The sequence below is a fragment of the Halyomorpha halys genome, unplaced genomic scaffold, assembly GCF_000696795.3.
Source record: "Halyomorpha halys isolate HHAL.00 unplaced genomic scaffold, Hhal_1.1 Scaffold43.1, whole genome shotgun sequence".
NCBI classification, from domain to species: Eukaryota; Metazoa; Arthropoda; class Insecta; order Hemiptera; family Pentatomidae; genus Halyomorpha; species Halyomorpha halys.
The window spans coordinates 291,595-317,335 of NW_027106553.1; the positions used below are offsets into that span (position 1 = coordinate 291,595).

The 25,741-nt window shown below is 30.6% G+C and overlaps 3 protein-coding genes across 5 annotated transcripts in view; 1 reads left to right on the plus strand and 2 right to left on the minus strand.

Annotated features, from left to right (window-relative positions):
* The window catches only part of rogdi (rogdi atypical leucine zipper), a 6,847-nt gene extending 4,391 nt beyond the window's left edge, over positions 1-2,456 (minus strand). The window contains exons 1-5 of the mRNA XM_014433280.3: positions 2,172-2,456; positions 1,967-2,038; positions 1,753-1,881; positions 1,515-1,672; positions 615-735 (exon numbers count right to left, since the gene is read on the minus strand). Of these exons, the coding sequence (XP_014288766.1) occupies positions 615-735; positions 1,515-1,672; positions 1,753-1,881; positions 1,967-2,038; positions 2,172-2,210 (519 nt within the window). The 5' untranslated portion in view covers positions 2,211-2,456. The remainder of the gene's footprint in view (positions 1-614; positions 736-1,514; positions 1,673-1,752; positions 1,882-1,966; positions 2,039-2,171) is intronic.
* Positions 2,457-4,852: 2,396 nt separating this feature from the next.
* On the plus strand, positions 4,853-13,665 carry AIMP2 (aaRS-interacting multifunctional protein 2). The gene is made up of 3 exons (XM_014433247.3): positions 4,853-5,348; positions 7,464-7,692; positions 13,268-13,665. The coding sequence occupies exons 1-3, from the start codon at positions 5,058-5,060 to the stop codon at positions 13,636-13,638; spliced, it is 891 nt and encodes a 296-aa protein (XP_014288733.1). The 5' UTR covers positions 4,853-5,057; the 3' UTR covers positions 13,639-13,665.
* The window catches only part of LOC106688648 (uncharacterized), a 21,811-nt gene continuing 6,043 nt past the window's right edge, over positions 9,974-25,741 (minus strand). Inside the window, exons 4-9 of one of the 3 annotated variants that reach the window (XM_014433220.2) lie at positions 25,338-25,487; positions 22,495-22,624; positions 21,235-21,440; positions 17,796-17,906; positions 13,298-13,485; positions 9,974-10,072 (exon numbers count right to left, since the gene is read on the minus strand). In XM_014433220.2, the coding sequence (XP_014288706.1) occupies positions 17,873-17,906; positions 21,235-21,440; positions 22,495-22,624; positions 25,338-25,487 (520 nt within the window). In that variant the 3' untranslated portion in view covers positions 9,974-10,072; positions 13,298-13,485; positions 17,796-17,872. Of the gene's footprint in view, positions 10,073-12,835; positions 12,953-13,297; positions 13,486-17,795; positions 17,907-21,234; positions 21,441-22,494; positions 22,625-25,337; positions 25,488-25,741 lie in introns of those variants that run through there. The other 2 variants (XM_014433228.2, XM_014433235.2) reach the window with 2 other exon arrangements.

Genomic DNA, 25,741 nt, shown 5'->3' on the forward strand with positions numbered 1-25,741 from the left:
TTCTTATCATTGTTTATTCAAGTTTATTTTATATTAATACTATTTTATGTTTTCCTTCCTTTTATTTATATGTAATTTCTTATCACTTTATTTTTACATAATATTTATCCTACCTTAATTTGCCTTATTATATCTCATTATTATAATGTTCTTAGTTTTTTTTTTTTTGTATCTTTTTAGCCCTGACGAAGCCCTGCAAAATGGGGCTAAAAATCGGACATTAACAGTTATAAACTATTAGTTCCCTTTTTTTTACCCACAACCCTGACCGTCTTCTTATATTTAAGTTTTACAGTCAACGATATATGTATATATATATAAAAAATATTGTTAAATTATAGATGTTGAAGAGGGTGACTAACTATTCCCAAAATGTCCAAGATATGAATGGATAAATTTATTCTTTATATTTTATTTTAATTATTGACCTGAAGGTAAATAAATAATAAATAATCCATAAATGATAAAATAAAATTTATAATCAAAGAATTTGGACAGACTTGGAAAATATTCAAAATGGAAAATATATTATAAAGTATAACAATGTAATCAGGAAAAGGAAAATACAAAAATATTTTAATATTAAAAATGTAAAATAAGAATAAAGGAAATACCATGTTTCTACTCTTCATTAAATCTACAACTGTACGTTTACGAGGAAGTATGAGAGATGTTCTACCTCTTTGTAAACATCCCAGAATATTCCCTAACACATGCAATACTTCTTCTGAAGATCTGTAATCAAATAGTAACAAAAATAATTATCTTAGGTATAATAATACACCTTCAAAATTCATTAATGTTTGATTCAATGAATTAAAAAAAAAAGCCTGATTGATCAAATTAATCATTAATGCTGTTGATTTTTAATATTATAAAATAAATATCTCAAAAAATATCTTGGTTAAAACAGTAGGAAATAAACAATGACCTATATTTATTTAGGGATTGGTAGAAAACTGGTTATTCACTAATGTTACGACATATTATGACTAATATCTAAAACAAGATAATTTTTGTAGTTGATAAAATTTAGTTAATTCTCTTCACTTTATAAGCTTAACATGAGTCTTTTAAAAATCCATTAATCTCATATAAGTATATAAAAATAGCAGCAGTTAATGGAAGATTATCAAGAGTAATAAAATAAATTTCCCAAAAACCTATAAGGAAATTGTAGAAGTAATTACATCCATAAAACAAACTATTTTAACACATATTGTGGATTTTAACTTTAAAGCTGACTCAATGCATGTTTCTCTGGTTAACTAGTCAACTAATTGCCTCTCAATTAAAAGTCAACGACTAATTAAGGAATCCTTGATTAGTAACAATTGCTTGGTTTTATATAAATAGATGTTATTTTTAAACAATAAAAATATTTAAATATTCTTCAATAAAAAATAGCAATATATATATTATATTAATTAATTATAAATATATACTTATACAACAAACCATACTCCCTTTTAAAGCACAAAACAATAAATGCAAATTCAATAAAATCAACTCACCTAAAATTATAATTTTTGTCTACGTTATCAATATAGACTATTGCTTGATTTAAATGATTGACAGCATCTTGAATCTGGTGAAGCCTCCATGGGTTCTCACTTTGGATACATGTACGATATTGAACTGCTTGTTGACGTTGAATTCTAAAATTGATTTCCTGAAAAACAATAATTTCGTGAAGTGATATAAACTGCTTTATAAAACTGCTAAATATTGGATAGTTAGAAAAATAATTACAGCTTGAGTAATACTGTCACCACAAAGAGAAACAACACATTTCAATTGATCTAATCCACTAAAAACATATTTTTCATGTTTTTGAGAACCATCAGAAGCGAAGGACATCGGAAATCGTCTTAAGCACTCCTAAAAACAAATTAATGTTTATTATTTATAAGATGAAATGAATAATTCAAACTTTAAAGTATACAATTAAAAAAATTAGCATTACCGACAAAATATTGCTAAGCTGATTGAGTACTGCATGGACCTCTTTATGAAGTACCCATTCGAATTCGTTTTGCTTAAAAAGAATAGAAAAAACATATGAATTTTGTAAGAAATAAATACAAGTCAACTAACAGATTGTGTTAGAAACATTTCCAGATTGAACCTGAATCACTTGATTGCAACAAATCTAAAATATTATAACTCACAAGACTTAGTGCTTCTTCTCTTTCAGCATCAGCCATCATTACTTTTAAATAATTTCTAAACACATCAATAAAATACTAAAAACTACTGTGTTTGCTTATGCTTCTTTCGGTCTCAGAAATAATTACAGGTAAATTTTGGGACACATAAAACTGTTAAAAAGGTCTACAGTAAAGATTGATAACAATTACTATGATTTCAGCAGCCAAAGAATACAAAATAAGCATTATTCATTATTTTAATCTAAAAGGTCTGAACCAAGTCAATACTAGAGGTGTGAAATTTTATCATAAAAAAAACAATTTTCATCATAGAACAACTTGAAAACTTTGAAACAGCGATAGCGAATCGGTGAAACAAGACAATGTTGCTATTAGGCTACCCCCACGGTACTCTCTTGTCAGAGGAAAGTATTGATAATGATCATAGCAATATACATAGAACATTGGTTCATATGAATTTATAGCAACAGGCGATGAAATAAATTTAAAATGCTAAGGAAATCATTGGTACTAGAAACAATAACATTAGTAAATTACTAATCAAAACTGAAGTAAACATATCTCCATAATCCAACTATTGGGTGATTTGTAATTAAAAATAAGCGAATTTGTCAAAATCAAAACTTTTTTTATCATTACAAGTGTCAATAAATTGATTTAAAATACAAATGACTCAGGGAATCAATCAATTCAAGATCGAAATCATCACTGAATTAATATGAACGGACAAAATATCAAAGATATTTTAATAATAATGAATATAAACGAGAAAAGGAGAAAATAAAAACTAGGAATTGATCTGAATGATCAAAGAATAAAGCTGATCTTTACGTTTTTGTTTCTGTTTTGTGAGTTAGAAAGATAGACCCCAAATAGTCAGGCAAGGATGAATTTTATGATTGATCTTGTAGAGATAATACCGATAAAATTCTAAAATCCAATAGTTCAAAATTTTAATGGAGTAAATATTGATAAATTAGGTAGGAAGGCTGCAAGTGTTTCCTTCATATCGTGCTTTTCACAGGCGAATGCCAAAATAATGTTCAAACAAGCTTTCTGTTTATTATGAAATGAAAAAAGAAATAGCACATGATTCTTCGTCAGTCGGATTGATAGTTTTTAGATGGTTCGGAATTAAGTCAGTCTGGATTTTGAATTATGACTGGTAATCTGACTGTGTAGGAGTTCCTGATAAGCACCAAGGTTTATAATTTCGCAATTACATCAATACAGAAGTGTTAATTTGGTGCATGCACAGTTAGTTTGTTAGTTGGTGTTTGCACACCAAAATACAAAGTTTTCACTCGCCTCTTGGCTTCTACCCCACTCTTTTGATTTACAACAGTTATTCACCAGTTAACTGGTCTATGCTGTAGAAAAAAAGTAATTTCATATTATTAAAATATAAATACGGACAACTGTCATAGAAACATTAAGAACAAAGAGTAACGCGGCTATAAAGGCGAAGTTGCGCGTATGAGCTAGCGTAGGCCATAAAAAACATGTACAACGTCCAAAAACCACGTGGAAGGCATTCGTAACTCATTAAGATGTAACATTTCAATCAAGACCAGATAATTGAATATTATCTTGCATGTAAAATTCTATTACCAAATGATTGTATATATTATCAATAAAACTAATTCGAAGAGACCTCTTGGATGATCCCAAATAAATTCACTATTAAAAGGTCTCTCGACGTTCAATGTTTTCCTTGAGATGTTTATATAAGATCCCGTCAACACGAGGCTTATAGATTTCCTTAAAGTCCCTTCGAAGCTTCGTCAATATTCCTTTACTTGGTCAACAAGTATTTTTTTGGAGTTGTTACTTCAGCATTCGTCAGTCTATCCTGGTTTATATTTCATTCCTGTCTACCTTCTAGCTCTCGTAACACTGAGAATAAGAATAAGGATGCATTATTGAGGCCTAAGCAAGCGATCACTTTGACTATCCTCCTTGTTGTTTTTCATTTTGTATTCTCAAGAAACAACTGCATACTGAGGTAATCGTGCGAAGGTGTTGATAGAACACATTTTTATGGGGCTACAATACAAGACGCATATGCCCGTTAACGTTTCCGGTTTTTTTGTAGTTATGAAATAGTCTTATGATATGCCATACTTCATGGCAGCGTTCAATGTCAATAATACTAATCCTGTCATTTTTCGTAATTAAATTTGGTTCATTTTTTATATAGGTGCCTCTTGCTTGGATACAATCCTGGAAATACTAAGTATGTTGTTATTGAACATGGAATTAAAAAAAAAAAAAAAACAGTTTAGTTTTGACAGGACGGGGTGTGAAAAATAGGGCTAGTTCAACGTATGGTAAAAGTATATCTATTTAACTTGGAAGGCAACGTTTCTTTTCCTGACTGTTAGGCAGATAGTCTATTTTGATAATAGGTCCTAAATTATTGTAGATTAACAAAACTGTAGTAATAATAGTCATATCTACAAAAATGTTACCAAAAATTGCGAATAAAATATTCAAATCTTATCAATTTATTTGTTTTCGTGCATAGGTAGGCTGATTTTTACAGAAGTTAGTTATTCGAAAAAAATATATATTTAGTATATTACGTGAATAAATATATTTGGGGTCCAATTTGATCCCAGAGTGTCTATCATATAGCTGTGACCTGGGAGAGATATGTGAAACCTGCCAGTATCCTCCTCGAACCCCTTTGAGCTATTTTCGTATTTTTAGCTTCGTTAACTTCTATGTGAAATACCTCATGCAACAAACACCTCTTCTCGTTCTTTGTCTTCTTCCAATTTGAAAAGGCTTGGAGTTGTTTCTGGAGTGCAGTTACAAGTCTAAAGGTTACTCTCCTGGGTCGAAAAATAATAAACAAGTTTCCAGTAGTTTAGGTTTAAAAAGATGTATCAATTGAAACCTTTAATTGATTTTAAAGATAAATTATGTACCAATAGTCCTATGTATTCAATGAAGAGTATCCACAATAAAAACGTAACTGGTGACAGTAATGAAATTGTGTCTGATGACATAATGTTAAATAATGTCGAAAAAAAACAAGATGAACTATTAAAACAAATAAAGGAAATAAAAGACTTGTTAGCAATCCTAAAAGTTGAGCTGTCCAAGCCAAAAATAGCCAGTCCTGGAAAGGAATTGCTCAAAATGAACAAGAAAAACGTTGACTTTTTGAAGGTAGTTTATCTTTTTAATATACGTTTTTTTCTTTTCTTTTAAAGTATATCAAGTTGACAAATGATTGCATTTAGTATCATCTGTTATTAATTTTTATATTTTCTCACTCTTCATTTCTTCATATCCTAAAAAATTTACTATTGGATACTTCTTTTCACGGATGGAAAAATGTGTTAATTTATACTAAAAAAAAAAGAAAAAAAGGTTTTCCACATTCTGTTCGTTTCTTTGTTAATTTTGAGGTAACATTAATGTTTAAGTTAATGGTGGTGAATTGTTTAATGATAATAAAATTCTTAGATTAGAATACTGGTGGTTGCAAGAGGTGTAAAAGTGATTAAGAATTTTGAAATGTGAACCCAGATCACATGTGTAGTATTTGAAAATTCCATCTAAAAGGAAATTAATATATTACATTATTTTAGATAAATGCACGTGTCCTATAAATTAGTTTATATAGCTTAATATGTAAAATATTAAGGGTATCATGAACTAGTTTAATCTCACATATTGTTGTGAATATTAGCTAATTAAACTATTTTCAAACTATGTGAAGATTTTATTATTATTATTTACAAACAATATGTGTTTATTATATTATTATTTTTTTTTTTATAAACAATAATAGAAAATTATTCTCATAATATTTCATGTTTTTATTACATAAAATAACATGTGGGATTAAAGTGGTTCATGATTCTATTGACCTTTTTGATTAATATTATAAATTAAAAATGAATCCCATGTTTAAAAAAAATGAACAACCATAATGAAGTTGTTAATAATAACAATATTAGTTTGTATTTAAATCTTGTTACCCTCGTACTATGGTTTTTCTTTAAGTTAAGTTTTAGAATGTCCACATACCAGCACTACCTTTAGAATAATTAAAACACAATATAAATTTAAAATAAAGAAATTTGTGGAGGGAATGGGGTCAAGTAAGAGAAGACAAATAATAAGTAACACTTATATTTTATTTTTGAGTGCCCAAGCTCTCAATAAAAATAATTTATAGGATTCTTCTGATACCATGGCCAATTTATTTTACATTAAAATAATGAAAATGTTTCTAATGCTTTCTGTTACTTCTTTATTTTCAGAGTATATCACTTATAAATGGCAGCAAATTGTACTAAGGCATGTAGTTTTATAATTTTTAATTTAACATATTAAAAATAAGTGAAGAGCACTGTGTAGAAACTATTGGAGTCAAATTTAATACTTCTAGTTTTATTCATTAACCAACCTTTTTCTGCTCTACAGTTTTGCATATCAGTTTCTTTTTTAATATCAATGACTGTCCATTTTATCAAATGAATGAATAGTTTTGTAGACATCTTCCACTAAACTCTAGTAGATGGCATTGATAGCCCAAATTTGAAAAAAAAAATGTTTTTTTCCTCCCTATACTATTCAAGTTTTATCTACACCAAAATTTGTTCTCAATGGGTTACTAAAGCCTTGCTTAAATGGTCAGTATTATTCAACTATTATATGTACCAGATGTATTAATATTATTATTAAAATAGAACTCTCATTAAATGTAAAATTTCATAATATATTTACGAAATTTGATATCTACTGTCTAAGGAGGTTTAATGGAAGTTCATACAAAATAAAATATGAAAGTTGTTGTTTCTTTATTGACCTAGGCTGTTAAATTTTGTTTTATAGTATCTGTAATCCCTCAAATTAATATGAAGAATGATAAGTTGAAAATATTTTTTGAACTATATATTTGATTTGCTATGTAGAAAAACAGAATCTTTAGTTCCTCAATTTGCTGTTAAATATTCTTTGATTTAGATGTGAAATAATTTTTTTTTTGTTTTATTGAGGTATTAAAATTTGTTGAGTGAAATCATAAGCCTTTTTTATTCAAAAATTGTGAATGCCATTGAGAAATTAATAGCATATTGTTTTGTAAATTTAATATTTTGTGAATCGTACATAAAAAAAATCTTTTCAACATATACCTAATCGGTTTTTAGTTGATGCTGTTTTTTTTTTTTGTTTTTTTTCTTTGATTGTAAATTGAGGAATTATTGTTAAGAGTTATAGTTTTATATTCAGATTCATAATCTGTTGATCTATAATTTTTCTGATTTACAGAATGGTGTAAATTATGAAGTTGTATTGAACGCAAGTGTGAAAAATCCTCCAAATTCTCTTTTAGTCCTGAATAAGCTGTGGCCTGATCTGGTAACATTTGAATTTTCATGGCATGTTCACTCTTCAATAAAAGGATTGCCTAAAAATTTGCAAAAATTTGAAAATCTAATCGTTAATAACAAAAAGAGTACAAACAGTCAACTTAGGATAAGAGTGGTTTGGAAAGAAGGTAAGACATATAAATTAAACTAGAAATTTATAATTTACCTTACTTTACTGGTGGCTTACTTTATCTGCCTGTGATTGTTGGTTTAATATAAATTACTTATCTTTATTTTCGATCACTATTTTGGTTTTTATAATGAGAATGGATATTGTTAAATAAATTTATTTTGAAGAATAATAAGTTATAATAAATAAGAAATATTTTCTTTCTTCTAAGCCCAAAGGGTGCGTGGGGTTGATGTCATGATGAAAACGGGTTGGGGTAGCCTCTTTTTCTACATTCTGGTAATGCATTTGAAGTGGGGGGTGAGAACATTTGATCATTTGGAAAGGGATAGTCTGTATTTTATGTCAGTCTGTTGGTGATGGGGTTCACCAGGTTTTTTTTTTTGTACTCAGTCGAGTCTGAGTCAACCTTTGTGGCTGTCCTGTTGGTATCAGTGTTCTAAATAATGGGTTTGCACAGTGCTGAAGGCGGTCAACAAATTTTATATGTCTCCTGAAATAAATTCTGTCACAGTCAGTAGTTTGAATGTCGTATGTATGTGGACCGTCTTTGCTCTTTGAAGTGAAGTATATCTCACTATACGTCTCAGTATATTGCTCTGAAACTGTTGGAGCCTGTTGGCCGTTGAAGGTGCAATGTCTGTCTGCATAGGTGCTCCATAGAGCAGGATCTTCAGCACACTTTTCTAGATCATCAGTTTGAGGCAGAGAGAAAGATTAGGAGAAATTGGCAGGTGATTAAACCTGTAAGGCTTGGTCCTGACCTGCTTCATCTTCTTATTGCGGTGGCGAGCTAGTGTCAGGTGTCTGTCAAGGGTCACACCCAGATATTCTGTGCTGCCTGCTGGTTTATCCTCGTACCTTGCCACCTTATAGACTTTAGGGAGAGGATGCTTGTTCTTCTGGAAGGAGAAAATAATTCAGTCGGTCTTCTTGGGATTAACTGTATTATTCAGCCCTTCCAGTTTCTTGGTTATTTCCATGCAAGCCTTCTCCGCCTGCCGTAGAGCTGTCTCTGCATTCATTGAACTACTGTAGATGGCTGTATCAAGCCGCTACAGTAGCCTTGTCATACTTGGCTCAAACATTGAAAATTTATAAACTCAACACCTCATGATATTCCAAGATATTTTCATTTGTCAAGAATAGCATAGGAGTCTTAAATTTTTTCATAATATAATTAGAGACTTGAAAAATAAGTGATATTACTAAATAAAATATAAATTTAGTGATATACAACTACAATACTAAACTAAGTTGATGCAAATTCATTACACAGTTTTATCAAATGTTTTAAACGTGTTGGGATTTCAATCTAAAGCCATTTATCATTATATTTGTCTTCCACTCCTCTTGATATGGGTTCAAACCTGTTTGTGATTATCTATTGTCTTTCTACTTTGTTTAATCTCATCTTGTCATTGATTGAAAGAAATGTAGTCGTGAGAAACTGGTCCAATCACTTAACTAAACAAGATCACAGGTCTCACTGACTTAAAAGGTATGTTCTGTGGTCATGGAAATTTTTATATTAAAAAACTGACTTACTCTCTTCATTGAACGAAAACACACTGAGACTCTACAAGTCCGTCGACCTTAAAGGTAACATTCTTAGCTCTGCAGGACAAACAATGAATCAACAGGATCTCTCAGATCCATATGAAGGTTTAAATTTAATAAATGTTTAATTTATTTCTTAAAAATGTACATTCCTTTATTCATTATAAACATATATATACATAATATTTTCTTCTGACAATGATCCTTTCAAGATCTTCCTCAACCGCCAGATTTTTCCTCAATTAAGAGTACCTATTTAATGAGGCCGGGTGCTCCAGGACCCACAGGGTAGACTCATGGCTAGAGTAACAGAATAAATAATTATCTGCCACAGCCGTATTCGAACTTTGGTCCTTGGAGTTAGTAGCAGAGCATCTTTGCTAGTTGATAACAGCCTTCTCTTTGTAAAACATAACAATCTTACTAGTTTTTCCTCTTATATTTTTAAACATTAACAAAATCCTAACTATAATCGTACCATTTTTTAAAATAATTTCTAGAGAGAGAAACTTTTAAAAAATAAAAAAAAAATTAGAAATTCTACCGGATCCATACCTGTGAAACGGTTTTTTGTTTTTCTAATGTACAATATAGAAGAGATTTAATTTATTACATTCTACATACTGACCATAGATTAATTAGTTGCAGTGTTTATAAAATGCATTAAGTAAAATCTACAGTTGATATATCAATAAAATAAAACTGAAAATCAATAAATATTTATCAGAAATAACACTTTATTTTGCTCAAACATTTGTGAAATTTACAAAATATAATAAAATTGTTTATATTTTATTTATTATTGGGATTTCAGAGACCTAAAAAAATAAACAAACATTAACTTTATCGAAAGTTATTTTTAATAACTAATCAAAATAAATAAATAAAAAATTAGATAATTATTGTACAGGCTAAGTTTTTAATAAATTATTGAAAAAATGGAATGATTATTACATTTGATTTTTACTTAATACATAGACCTTAATTCCAGAAATGAACAATAATTGTAATATGAAGGAGATGGCCGGGTGCGGTAAAAAAAGGACAAAAAAATAGTTTCAACTGTTTATGTTTTTTTTTTTCATACTAACGTTTTATATAATTAATTATACTAAAAAAAAACCTAAATAAGCCGTGCCAAGTGGGGCAAATAATTTGTTTAAAACTACTTTTTTTCTTTTTTTACTGCATTCCCGACCATCTTCATATTCAGTTACAATCAATCATTTTTAGGTATGATTATTGTGATAAATTTCTTAGGTGCTAAAATATTACAAAAGAGCAGGATGGACAGGAATATTAAAAAAATATTTTTTACAAATATTATGTACTAAATTATCATCTCAACTGTTGATAACTTGAATTTTAAAACGATGATAAATCATGAGTTATAGAAAACCTGCTATATAAGAGGATTTATTAGAGATATTGGTCTTGAATAAAGATAATTTGAGATAAATCAATAGATATGCGACATAAAACACGAATTTATTTTTATATAGCAATTAAATTTTCTATAAAATAAATACCTGCAAGATTTTTTCAATCAACAAAAATAAACAAATAAAATTTTCAATTCTGTATTATTCTAATTTTTAGGCATTGAAGCTACTACCATAAGAACATGTTGCCAAATTAGTGTTTCTTTCTTTATTTAGTAGGTGGATAAATTTTTTTTTTCTTCTTTACTGTTCTAAATTTTCTTACTGCCCCGTGCTTTACAGAAAATATCACATAGAAACTTTTAAAAACAAGTGAACAAAGAATCGTTGAGCATCAAATAAAAACTTCTTGGAAGCGGTCGACCATAAAATAAACTGTTAATTATTCTGTTTTTTTCTGAAAGATGGAGATGTAAGTTTATTTTTTGAGTTATGAGTGAGTTCATGTTTGGTTCCTACACCTTCTATTAATTAAGTTAAATTACTTTCATTTATGTTTATGCTTTGAAGTCCTATTATGTATTAAATTTAGTTAATTATATAATTTATGTACGTGATCCATTTTGTTTTGCACAGAGTTACTTTTTATATAAGATTGTTTCAGTTTTGCTGCATCTTTTTATTAGTTGTTAATTGCATTCTATTTATACTCTTTTATTGTATTAGAACCTGTTGTTATCCTAAAAAAAATCTTGAAATAACAAAATTTCTCCCAAAATTATTTTCATTTATCCCTCTTTCATTATTTATTTTTTAAATTTAACAAAGTTATCTCAACTAAATACAGAAAAATTCGAGATATTGATGGTGTTGGCTATCTATAAAATGGTAATTTCAAGGATGATCACATATTTATTTCAAAGAAAAAATGTTCACTAACGAACATTTAATATTTATTAATAGGAAGGGCTTGTATTATTGTTTTAACTACAGTCAAACATTACAATTACAAATAATATGAATAGATAGTAATATAAACAAAAATGTATCTCTCCCTTGAGAAATAAGAGGTATTCATGTTACTTGTAGTAAGTATGTTAAAGTTTAGAAATTCATTTGATATTTGTGAACTAAACATGACTCAACATTAGAACTGTTGAGGGTCTGCTAAATTATTATAAACAACATTAAACTAATGGCGATTATTTTGAGTATTTCATCTCGAATATTTATTAATTTCTTTTTATTGTTTCATAGAATTGTAAGATTATTTATTATCTAAAATTTATGTTTTTTTTTAAGTGAAATAAAATCAATCAAGCACAAGGAATCAAGGAAACAATATTTGTTTAAAAGGACATTGACAGACTTTAGCATGTTAGCACAAAGGGATGTTGTAATCAAAGTTCATACAAACTGTGTTTAGCAAACCATATACATTTAACAACTAGTACAAGTTGTTTGAATTCCTCTCATAATTAAACTCCTCTCTTATTGCACAATTGAAAACAAAATTGAAGGCTAGCCAGCGAAAACCCCACTAGTCATAAAATAACTTGAAAATTAATTTTTTTTTATCTTATATTAATTCCATAAGCACATAATTGTTTCTCCGAAATATCCTGAAGGCATTAGAAATGTTATCAGAGCTAAATATACTAAATTATATCCTCTGGCTGCGAAGAGGCAAAATGCATTGGGGTTTTAGTGAACTTGAATAATGTTAGAGTTATGTGGCATGTAGAACTTATAGACAGGTTAAAGTAATAACGTACAGCTTGTATTAGTTTAGTTCAAGCACAACTATTACAGCTACAGTAAGGAAAAGGTGAAGAGCAGCACACAATAACATTTTGCCCAAAGCAAACCAAATTATCCTTACTCAAGTGTACAATACTGTTTATGAAACGTAGAAGCATTGTTATCAACTCATTGGGACCTTCTGTCAAAGGAAGCTGAATGAAGATACTACTGACAAGCGGGGTTCTTGCTAGAAAGATTCCAGGCTTGTGGTGTTTTTGCTGAATAGCCATATTTTAGATGCTTATAGTATGACCCGTAGAATTTTTGATAGAATCGGTTTTGTAATCATGTGTGTAATGCCGCACATTATATAATGGTGCTTTTAACTTATGTTTTGATTCTTTTGACAAATTGGATTTTAGCTAAAAACCACTAAATTGTTTTAAAAACAATATTCATATTAATCAATGTGATTCTGTTGTATGAATTTATTTATTAGTATTCAATAATGAGAACTTTTGAATTCAATAAAACATTGATGGATGCTGGCGAAGAATCAGGTCTTGAAATCAACTAGTATAAAAAAAAAAACAGTGTGGTTAGTGGTAGATATAACAATGATTTTGGGAAATAGAAATATTTAGAAAAATATTATTAAACACATTTTAAAGTTAAAATACCTGGGTTTTAAAATATCTTTAAAAAAATTAAGCATTGAACCAATTAGTAACCTCTAAGAGATAGACTGATTTGCTTATAGGAGGATTGAGTTTGGCCTCAATTCTTAGATTGAGATAAGTCAGAAATATTGCTTATGGTATCGCCATTAAATCTTATTTAATATTCTACCTATTGTTATTTATAGCTTAAATTCAATTATTTTTTCAGTTTGGTGTGACTGTGAGTTGGTAGTTTCACCTTTAAACTGCGTACCACTTCTGGGGGAGGTCAATTTTTTAAGATTTCTTAACAGCAGTTTATCGCAAGAAGAAATGGATTCTTCCAGCCTTGCCTTATTCGAAACCAAGTTGGACATCTGCCATTGTCTTCAATATTGTGATAACATTCAGCAACAACAGGAATACTACTCTATTTTAGTCGATAAACTGGAAAAAAATAAATGGTTAGCTGGAAATCAATTAACGATTGTTGATGTTGCTTGTTGGTCTGCCCTCAATAATATGAAAAATCCTAATCTGAATCCTTCTTTGAGTAAATGGTTTAATGATTGTAATGCTTATCTAACAAGCGGTAATTGATAAATAAATAATATTTAAAGAATACAATTTTATAGTGTATATTTTTTGTTTACCAATTTTTATGTTTATTCCCCTAAAAGAGGAATGTCTTTCTTTGTTTATGTCAGCACTTGCAATTAAAGGCCTATTTCCTCACATGGTAGTTCACACAATGTCGCTACAGTGCTGCTTTGAAAGTGCTTGGTTTCACACAAATACTGAAAAGTTCAACAGTATTAACATGACAGCAAATGTCATAGATTACATGATCATTGTAGCTATGATGTTGATGCCAACTGTTGTGTTTATTGTCACCATGGAAATGGGCCTTGAAAGCAAGATACTGGCTGTGTTAGAGACATGTTTAACATGATATAAATGACAACTACATTTTATTAGAGAATATGTCATAGTTATTCTTGAAAACTACAACATCCATTAAACTCAATGTTTTATTCGACTCTTGACGAATTCTTCATCAGAATCGGAAAAATAAATTACTCAGTAATATAGTATTTATCATTGGTTTAGAATTCCACCAATGTAAATAGTCTTACCATAGCCATTGCTAGTCACAAGCCTAGATAAAGGGGGAGGGTTGGTTCATGGGCTGATACCCTAAGCCTCCGATGTCGGACTGACTCATGGTAATGATATGAACCCAGGAATACAATACACTTTGTACACGTAATGTACAACCTTATGTAGAGCAGGAGCTATTTATGAGCTTACTGACATGAGCATACACAGAAGGGCTACCTAGATATCTTGGCTATAGAAGAGATGAGATGGACTGGAAAAAGTCATAAAAGAAAAATATTTCATAACGTTATAGTGGAAGTGAGAATAGGCAAGAATTTGAAGTATCATTTACGGTTTCGAATAGAATAATCTAGGTGATTTTAAATTTCCAAACAGTTAACCAAAGCACTTTGCGCACTAGGTACCATTTCAGAAACATTGGTTCTTTGGCTCCCAGAGGAGAGGAGAAAGATATGTTCTAGAAACAACTTGCCGATGCCAATAGCACTTAATTCTGTTATGATATGAAAATCATCCTGGGAGACTTTAATGTGCAGGTTGGGTAGCAAAAGGAGAAAAGACCTATCATTGGAGCTCTAGCTTAGATGTAATGGACGTAGGATGCTAAGTATAGCAATAGTAAAATCCATGGTACCTCAGCAAATGAAATGTTCCCTGTCCACCATAAGTATAGCAATAGTAAAATCAATGGCACCTCAGCAGATGTGCCCTATCCACCATAAACTTCAGCACTGTAAATGATGTAAGATCTTATGGTGGGTATGAACCAAATCATTCCATAGTAATGATGACACTTGACTAGATAATGAAATGATAAGATTGCATGGGAAGAGGTAAGAATTATTCATATTGGCACTTGGTTTTCTTGTTTGTGTTCACTGTTCTAAATATGTAATTCTTAATATAGACCTGAGTCCACTGTTACCATTTCACTTGTGCTTTCATGCACACAATCGATAGAGCTTGGCGATTTTTATCGATTGAAAACTAAACGAACTTTGTCAAAAGTTATATTAAGTGGAAGTTAAAAAGTAATTAAACATGTACCGGGTGTACGATTGCACGACTTGAGTTTTCGACGCGTTCAGGTAATACAAGGTGTTCAGTTATTTTAATTTTTAACCTGAACTCTATTTAAATTCACCGTAAGCACTTCACTTTTCCTATTGTACACGTGATCGATAGGGCTGGACAAGTGTCGATAAAAATTTTGTAAGGACACACAGATGCGCGCACGGTCTAGTGTCAGCTCCGTCCAATACCAAACCATTGTGTATATTATCAATAAAACTAATTCAGAGAGACGTCAGTGTTTACTGGTGGCTGTATAAGATCACATCTTACCAGAATGATAACGGGTCTCCTTTTGCTCTACCAGAACATCTTCCCTTGTTCAATAAGTTTTTTTTTTATTTGCAACTGTAAATGTGCATTTACAATCAGTAAATGAGATGTTCTATCCATGGCATGAGGGAGCTAGCACCCAGTGGTGCATCCTCCTGACATTAAGTAAATTATTTTATTACATCAGGAGGTCCCGCATCCAACTCCTCTTCAGCCTACGCCGCGTTATGTAAGGAATGTCATGTGTTGCCATCTGTCGTATAAATTTATTGAAATGTCCATGTAGCGTGCTGTGAAACCGATTGTAAGTCGTATGAATGTGGTGCGTTACAGTCGGAATGCGTAGTTCGGTGTGAATAGTCTCGTTTGAAACGTAAAGTGGTGAGTTCGTTACTAGTCTTAAAAAAATTGATTGAAAAGTTTGTATTTTCTTAATTCGTGTCTTTTTGGCAGGCGTAAGTCCATGTGGGTTTAGTAAGTAATTGTATATGTTAAGTTTCTGCCTGAGGGATAATTAAGAACGTCTGTGTAGTATAGAGTATTATTTTTTTTTTAGAGTTGTTACTTCAATAGTTTTCACCTTCCTTTCCTTACACCAACAAGTTTCAAATTGGGCTAGTAGCGGCTAGATTAACATTAATCTCAACTACGCCTTCCTTCCAGCATTGTGAAAACACTCTTTCGGTTACTTCCTCATCTTTCCTTCTTCTCTGTCCTGGTTTTGAACTACATCTCATTCTTACTTAGCTTCTTATATCACTGAGAATAAGAACGAACACGCTATCTCGAGGACAGTTGAGAGATATTAATCTACTTCAATACAAACTAAACAAACGCATTAAGTTCATTCATCAAGAATTATACCATACAGAAGTTATAAAAATAGGCTAAACGAGCTTAGAGAGACGCCCGCGACGCTGCGCGGTATGTAATGCTCCACAGTTCAAACTTAGCGTTACATATTTTTCGATCTTTTGAATATGAAGTAGTGTAAATGAATTTTGGATGTAGACAATATATTCGAAGCTACATCCCCCGATTTTATTATCATTGCGTTTCCGGATTATTCGGAGGATAGCATATTGATATATCGCGCGCTCGCCGACGTATTCGACAGTCCGTTCATTTGAATATCAATTTTTCATACGATACGATAGAAATTTTATTCGAACCTATGAGCTTTTTTTAGTCGTTGGTCAGTTGAAGGCTGAATTCGACACTTTTCTAATATAGATATCAGTGGTCTCGATACTTTCGGAGTATTGAAATTTTTCATCTACCATCGGGTATTCATCAATTAAAGCATCGTATTGAAAGGAATATCGATACTTTGTTAGTATCGCAACTCGTGAACGGTCAAGCGGAATGACAGCCATTCAAAAGCCGGACTGACGTGGCCACCGAGCTAGAACAGACTAGGGATGCCTTAGCCAGGGGAGTACGCTTTCATTCGCCCAACCTCTATGGTATCTTAGATTCCTTAATTTTAGAGTATCTTTACGTCGTTTTCCAACTATGAATGTAAAAATAAATTAACTGGAGACTAAAATATATATTTAATAGTCTTTACTTATTTCTTTTACATTTATTGTAAATTATCTATATTAGCTTCATATTCTATCGGTATATGTCAATTTTTTTTAATTAGTTACATATTCCATCATTTAATTTATATTTGTGTTCCCTATGTTATATAATAATTATTGATATATTTTAATATCTTTTTCTTGTATTTCACTTATATGTAACTATCATCTCCCCATCCCTCTATGCCTGTCAACATGTTTTTTTTCGTCACTTGTTCTTTGGAACACGACATATGGGTGGTTCTGATTGGTTCTTTATTTCTTTATTATTATTATACATTCTTTCTTGACCTTTATTTATTATCATCTTACTTCCTTAGTTTTCCGTCGCTTAGTGGGTATAATTTTTGTTTTCATTTATCTTCCATCTTCTTTTCTATTTTAACGTGTTATTATGTCTCTCTGTTTTATTTCTTCTTGTTCATTTTTATATAATTATTTCTTTCTTTTTTTTCTATTTTATATAATTATTTCTTTTTGTTCATTGTTATATAATTATATCACTAATGCTTACTTTTTTTTAACCCCTACTTAGTTTTTTTTTTTAGCTTTTGGTGGCTCCACCGACCGTCTCCTTCATATTTTGAAAAATACGGTCAATCATTTTTATATATAAACTATGTTAGATATTGGTCATTATCATTATCTTAAGAATATAAGCAAATTAATTTAATGTTAAAATGAAAATAATAGTTATATACTTACATTTTTAGTAGCCTTCATTTTATATTAGAAAGTCAGTAAGCCTACCAGAATTTTTTCACAATTCTGCATTTTGTTTCTTAGAGTTTTGGCAGAGTTGCTTGCGTTACAGAACTATTAGAACAAAATAACTAATAGAACAAAAATCAGTTTTTCCAAAGGTTATACTCCTATATATAACAAATTCTGGGAAATTAAACTACATTTCCTAACCTGACTACTAGAAAAAAAAAATGTTAATATACTTTTTAATTAAATTAAAAATACGTAATAAATTATCAATTTTATCAAAAATAAAAATTGACTCGCTATGTAAACATAACTTTTTTTTTTTTTATAAAATCAAAAACTTTATTTATTGATAGATATTACAATCTGCCACAACGTTGTGGGCAATAGGTAATTGTGATGAATGATCACATTCATACTAAAATAAAATAACATAAGAATAACAATAAATAAATAAATTTAGAAAAGAGTACATAAAAATAAATAAAATCTCTCTCAAAATATATATAAACAGAAGGATAAAGAAAATGAACATAATCAAACTATGTACATGAAAAATAAATAAATAACATAAAATAATTAAATAAAATATTCTCTAGTCACATTTACACTCTTATACACAATATATTCACAATCGACTTGAATATCCCTGAGCCCACTCTATCCCCACGTGTGAGAGATAGAGCAAAGCTCTTTGCGATCCCAGCGCATCCCTCTCACCGCATCACTGGTAATGAACCAATGGAGGCTAAGCAAGTTCTCTAAAGCCGCAAACACTCAACTTGAAAGGAGAATTTTACCATTGCCAGAACTCCAATTGTTCATTTTTATTTTACAATAAGTCTCTTGGCCACTGTCGTTTCAACCTTCGAGGTGGATTGTAGCGATGGGTGGAACTAGATAAGGATTGAACCAAAGGGTTAGGATGATTAGAAAGGATCAAATATAGAATTTTGAGAATTTGGTTGGTACGAGGTATTATCTCTTCTGTTGAGTTCTTGTCTTTTAAATCTAGTATGTTGGTTCCGGGTATCTTTTGTCTGAGATGAATCCAGGAGATCGCACTGTGTCGGATCTGGGTAAAGAAATGTTATTAAAATGGGTGGGGAGAAGCTGCGGCAAAGGGTAAAAGTCAAAGTCACATGAGTACATTTTGATTATTAACTTTTATACGCCATTGGTTGCACCGCTGCTCCATCCGGATGAGGTGGCGGAATCCAAATTGATGTGCGGGAAAACTCTGTGATTCAACGATGGATAGGATACGTTTTCGGACCATTTTTTAAAAAAATGTGATAGGATCGGAAGTAAGCTAATAGGTCTATAGGAAGCAGGATTACTAGAAGGTTTTCCTGGTTTGGAAAGAGAATTATAATGGAGTGTTTCCACAGGACAGGAAAGTTTGTTGTTCTAAGGATACAATTATAAAGATATGTAAGGAATAATAAAGCTTTGGAAGGAAGTTGACGAAGGATTTGAGGAGTTACTAGATCATACCCTAGAGATTTACGAGGGGTGTTATGGCCACCTCAAATTGACTAGGTCTTTTTGTTGGAAAGCTTTAAAAGAACAAAACAACCAGCTGGTTCGGATATAAACATTTATTTGATTAATTTAAACACTTGAAAAACTTAAACTAAAATAAAAAAAAAAGATAAATACAATTAAAATAAATAGGCCTTTTAGATAAAAATAAAATTAGATAAATAAATTAAAAAAATAAAACATACAAATTTACAACAAAAAAAAATATATATAAAATGAATACAAGTCGACTGGTCCGATAGGTCAGAGGAAAATATTTTGCTTGTGTAGGTGTGCAGTTCGAAGCTCTGTAGCTAAATACACCGCTGCGATTTTAAACTGGTCCAAAGTTGGTGTAGTGGCTCATAAACCGACGAAATGTCCCAAAAGCCAAGATGGTCACACTGGCACTTATTGAGGGCAGACAGGGTCTAGTTATTTTAATCAATTATGCGAGCCGAATAATTAACAATTCATATTGCACTTAGAGGCCAGAACGCAGAAAAGGTCTGGTTACGGACTTTAATATCGACTGAAACACTCAAAAATGTTCAATAAATAACATCAAGCTAACATATGACCACTAATTAGCCGAAACTGATTTAGAACGAAGATGGTCGACCCGTTGCTAGGCAACGTCCATGCGACGGTTACCAATCCTTAGCAACTGTCTCTATTAATTAATTATAACACACGAATATAAATAAATATTTTTCTTCTCAAATAACTAAATTCCAATTAAAGTAATATAAAAAAAAGTAAATCTAACTAAATTAAACACTAATACAACTCAAATACTATTTACTAGGTAATAATAAAATATGACGTTAACAGGGGGTTAGCATCTTAAGTTGATATTTTACCTCAGAAAGGGCGACTGCTCTAGGAAGTAAGGAGAGTGGGGTTGGTGACAGTAGGTATTCTTCAATTGTTCCGATTTGGTTAGGATGAAGTCCAGAGTGAGGAGTGAATGTGTGAGAAAGGTGAATGGCTAGCTCTTCGACTTTATCTTTGTCGGATGCAGCCTATGTGCTATCATTTTGTCGTAGGGGGTGGGAATTGTGTTGGGATTTTAGGATTTTTTTTTATCACGTTCCAATAGGAATTTTCCTGAGTAGAAAGGGTAGAGAGGCAGGAGTTGAAGGACTGGAATCGATGGTTGGCCAATTCTCTAGTTTGTTGTAATAATTATATAAGCGACGATCAGTAGGGTGTCTAGGGCGTCGCCATAATGTTCTGTATCGACGCTTAATCTGGATGAGGTCCTTGAGATGTTGTAGTAGAGGATTTGTCTTGAGTTTTTTGGGACATTATATAGTAGGGAGACAGACCAGACAGCTTGTTGGATAAGAGTTATAAAGAAATGAATTGCGTCGTCTAGGTTTTCAGGGTAACTTTGAGATCGATTCGCTCTGTTAGGATTTGGCGAATGAAATTCCAGTTTTATAGACACCTTATGAATGAGGGAGGGGTTCCAATACAGGAATTGGGGATATGGAGCTACCTAGTGTAACAGGTGGAGTATTTCTTTTAGATTTTTTAGCTTTTTGCTAAACTGGAGAGTTGATGGGTGAATTTCCTAGGCTAGATCTTTTAGTGGTATTTTTCATAGACATCACCATATGAAAATTAAATATAACTAACCTGAAGACAAATTAAAAATTAAATTATTCATAGAGCTCTAAAAAGTACTATTGTATTTTTAAAAACATTGGTTTTCTATTCCATAAAAAAAATTCCAGTAATAAAAAAAGTCCAGTTTATAAAAGTTCGCACCTTACGAGTAAAACATAGATGTCGCCCCGTATTCACAGGACCTTAACGAATAAAATCTCTAAAGATAAATTTAAAACTGATGAAACGGTACCCTTTGACAGCTTAAGAAAATAAAAATAAAAATTGAAATTACTTCCTTCTCCTTTTTTTGGTTTTCAATAGGTCCTTTTTTCCAGCAATGCGGAGAAGCCTCTTGAAATTCTTATAAAACCTCTGTATTTTCCTTGCTGAGACGGAGCATTTCAATTCGTACAATTTCGCTTCAAAGAGCCTTTTTTCATACTCTGCTTTCTCTTGCATAAGTATATCATAAACTGTTTCTTGCTCTTTGAATTGCATCTGAAAATTCATAAATTGTTAGAAAATTAAAATATGCTAGTAAGCTTTCATGGTAGTTAGACATTTATAATTTAATAACAGATTCCAACTGGAACTATGGAAGTAGTACTGCCCATTCTTCCGACCAAAAAATGTAAGTAGTGTCAGTGGACTAACAGACGAATTAAGTGCCACGTTTACGTGTCATATGTATACACCTTGAGACTGAACTATTGTAACATATCAACCTTACCAACTGTAATGAAGATGGATGGGAAAACATAGTTCTTATATATGTTTTTCTATACATTAATACATCCCAGACCGAAAAGAAAATTCATCATGGACCCCAAAAACAAATTTTTCTAGGAACTTAAAATTGTTTCAGCCCCGAACCCCAAAAATAATACACCCCGAGTCCGTTAAACGAAGTCGTCCAATGCTCCAAAATTATACCAATCACAGGCCTCAAAAATAACTCAAATCAAAGTTCAAATAATCGGCCCCTGGCCTTAGAAATAAATCCGACCGTAACTCCAAAAAGAAATCCCCCCAAGATCCAAAAATCATATTCATAAATCTATCTTTGGCCCCAATCTAAATATGTTATGGGCCCCAAAGGTGCATGTTCTGAAATTCAAAATCTCTTGAAAAATAATACTTCGTTAGTAATAGAAAAAGTGTTTAAGGATTAACTAAAAAAAATAGTGACAAACTTCACCACCATACCTACATATAACCATTTTAGCCAAAATCCCCGATCTTCATCAATACTCCGCTTAGGTGAAAAATATCCGAAAATCGGTTAAAAATACCCGCATCGGGAGCACTGTAAGGAAGGTTCCTGGTATGACTCACTATTTTAATGTATATTGCTCTAAATCTCAGTTTAACCGGCTGTCGTTAAAATTTACCGCCAGTGTTAAAGGTTAACGTTTCTAGTACAAAGGATAATTCTTGGTTTTACCTAAGATTTCAGAAATCGAAGTTAAAACTCTGATGGTGAAAGCAACCCTTATCATTAACGTTCTAAATATATATTAAAATTAAAAGAATATAATAGAGATTGAATTACATTCAAAGCGTTAAATTGCTCCTTTTCCGTATAAACAACTTCCTCTTGCATGTCTAGTTCATTTTGCTTGTTTTGCATATCCTTGTCGTATTGTTCCAAAAATGAAATTAGATGTTGCTCTGTTTTATACCTATAGAAGAAAAAAAAACTTAATTTTCTCACCATTACACAATTTATCTACCAAAAGACAAAATTCATACTTTTCCCCATCATAGAAAAAAAAAAAAAGAATTATCTGAGAACCTTTTGTAATGCTCATTTTATTGGAGAAGCATGTAAACATTTTTAAAAATATTGATGTCAAACTTTCTTTTATTGCAATTTTTCATATATTAGCTAGATTTTCTTTTTTTAGAAAGTTGATTATATTATTTTTTTTTAATGCTGTGGTGATGAAAACTTCCAACTATAATATATTACTATTCTATATTTTGTACTTGTAAAACGTTTCGGGATATTACCACATACTCATGAACTATTCTATCCTAAAATTGTAACCAATAATTTAATCTTATCAACAATTTTTATTTATATGTTATATCTATACAATTAAAGTTAATTGTATTTATTGTATTAAAATAAAAATGTATTAAATTAATTGTAATTAATGTTTATCTCATATTTGTCAATTTTATTAATTTCCATTATTAAATTTTGTCATTTATACAAACATGGACTAAAATTTTTTTATAACTACATTATTTAAATTAATGTCCTTCACTACTGATACATTCATAGCCTAAGCCAGTGCTCTATATTAGACATTACCTCTTTGGACATATCAATATGCATAATATGTTGTTTCTTTACCTCCTTATTGATATGTCTAATTTTAATCCATTATGCAATTTAAGTTAAAAATTATGTGTTTTACAATTGGGTAATTTTATTTCTGAACATTTTCCGTGATTTTTAATATTTCTATGCCAAGCCTATTTAGTACACCCCCATAATATGTCTTTAAATATTTTGTATCTGTTTTATAGTTTACTGAGTGTTTAATATTTTTAGTTATATGAATTGTTTCTAGAAACCTTATGCTTTTGGTGTTTTTTGTCATATCTATTGTGTGGTTTTGGAAGTTAAATTTATGGTTTAACGTCATGCTATGGTTAAGATAGTGCTCTGCAGTTTATATTTTTGACGTTTTTACAGTTTGTGATGTGATTGTTTGATCCTAGTTTCCAGTTTTTTTGAATGTCTTTCCCATATATATATTTTTAACAATTTTCACAATATTGGAGATTATATAGATAAAAATAGTTGATAAGATTAAATTATACATTATAATAGTACATGAGTAAGGGGTAATGTCCCGAAACGTTGTACAAGTACAAAATAGAGAATAGTGTATATTCTAATTCCAAAAAATATCACGTATTAGGTATTTGTGTCTCCTTGAAACTAAATTTATTAGATAAATGTATTGTGCCATTATTATCATAAAAATGGGTATAAAAATTTGTAATGACAAAATTGATAAAGATCATTTAAATAAATAAAACAAGAAATTCCAAATAGTTATAGAACAATAGTTCAATTTCGGGATATGATTGTTATTCCAAAGAATGTTTATTTTCACTTACCTACATATGAATATATAGCAAGGGAAAGTATTGTAATCATGCAGAAAGACAAGTGTTGAAGTTGCCAATGTCCTAATAACCTAGTCTCACAAAATGGTCTGTGTCAGCTCAAAAACGAAAAGTCATAAGAAATTGAAATTACATATTTGAGAGGTGAGAATGTATAATTAAATTATATTTGATGACTTATCCTCATTGAAATACTTTGGCCAATTTTTAAAAAACTTCCTGTAAAGAACCTTTAGTATTGTTGGTAATTGTTTACCTCAGCTCTCCCAAAATGGCGGAAGTCCATTTTTTCGAGACGAGAGTGTACTGGCGTATTTTTTATTTGAATACAAGAAATAGTTCTTATTGTTAGCAATAATAATGTACCAATGGATATATGCAAAATATATAAAAAGAATTTTATGAATGAATACCGGAAAAAAAAAGAAATATAAACATATCAGATTCGTATGGAAAAAACCGAGAATAGTCCAACATTGCCAATTAGATCAGAGCTTCGTTACTTTTTGTTTAACTGTTGTATTCTTGGCAGGAACCAAACTTATATTTTTTATTCACAATTTGAAAACGATTAAAATAGCAATTTTTATAGTATTGGAAAAACATTTTTTTTTTCTCATGATTTTTGCCTTCTCAGTCTTCAGTTCAGTCGGTGCTCAGTTTTTGTTGAAATCACAAAACTTGCGATAACCTCATACCGATCGACCAAGAGTATACTTTGAGTAAGTACATCTTGGGTCGACAATTGTATACCTCGCAGGGCTAAACAGCTTTCTGCCTAGGTATGATTTTTTACAAAACCACAACAGAACTATTTTTTTTAAAACTTTACTATTACTTTAGATAAAATATAGGAATAGAGGTAATTTTGTCTATTTTCCACATCTCTAAACTTTGCACTACCGTTGGCTGAAGGAAGGTTTTCTATGTAAAAGAATCTTCATAAGTCATTTCAACAACAAGGCTATAAGGGTGTTCTGTTTTTCATTTATTTTTTTTTAGGCAAGAATCAAGGAAAAAAAATTGTGAGGTGTATTAATAAGCTACTTTTTCGTTTTACTTTTATTTCAACAAACCAGTGAATGGTATATACTTCATTCTGGGTGTGACCCTTGTTGAGAAATATATGCGTTATGGAATTGATGTGAAATCCGCTTTATAATATTGAAAGATTAAGTATAATTTTAAACAAAATAACAAAAATTGTAGAAACTTGGTAAAAACAAAACAATAAAAAATTGAAATTACCGTTTGGTCCTCAATTCTTTCTCCTCATCGACGTACTTTTTTCTCAGCATTTCTAAATCGACCATTTGCTTTTGAACTTTATCTTCTAATGATTCTTTGTTGTATTCACTACTTTTCCAGTTAAATATCATTTGTTCGTTTGCGTCAGATCTACAAGAAAAACTTAAGATTAATAATAATTAGGTACTGCATATAACAAATTGGGATCAACAGGAACACATAGGGGACCAATTATCCATGATTCATATATATATAAAACTTGAAGGTGCTGCTGCACATATGGAAAAATATGGCAAAGTCGAGCATGTCCAAGCGTGTGGATGGGTTATTTGGATTGGTTAGTCTCTCTCTCTCTCTCTCTCTCTCTCTCTCTCTCTCTCTCTCTCTCTCTCTCTCTCTCTCTC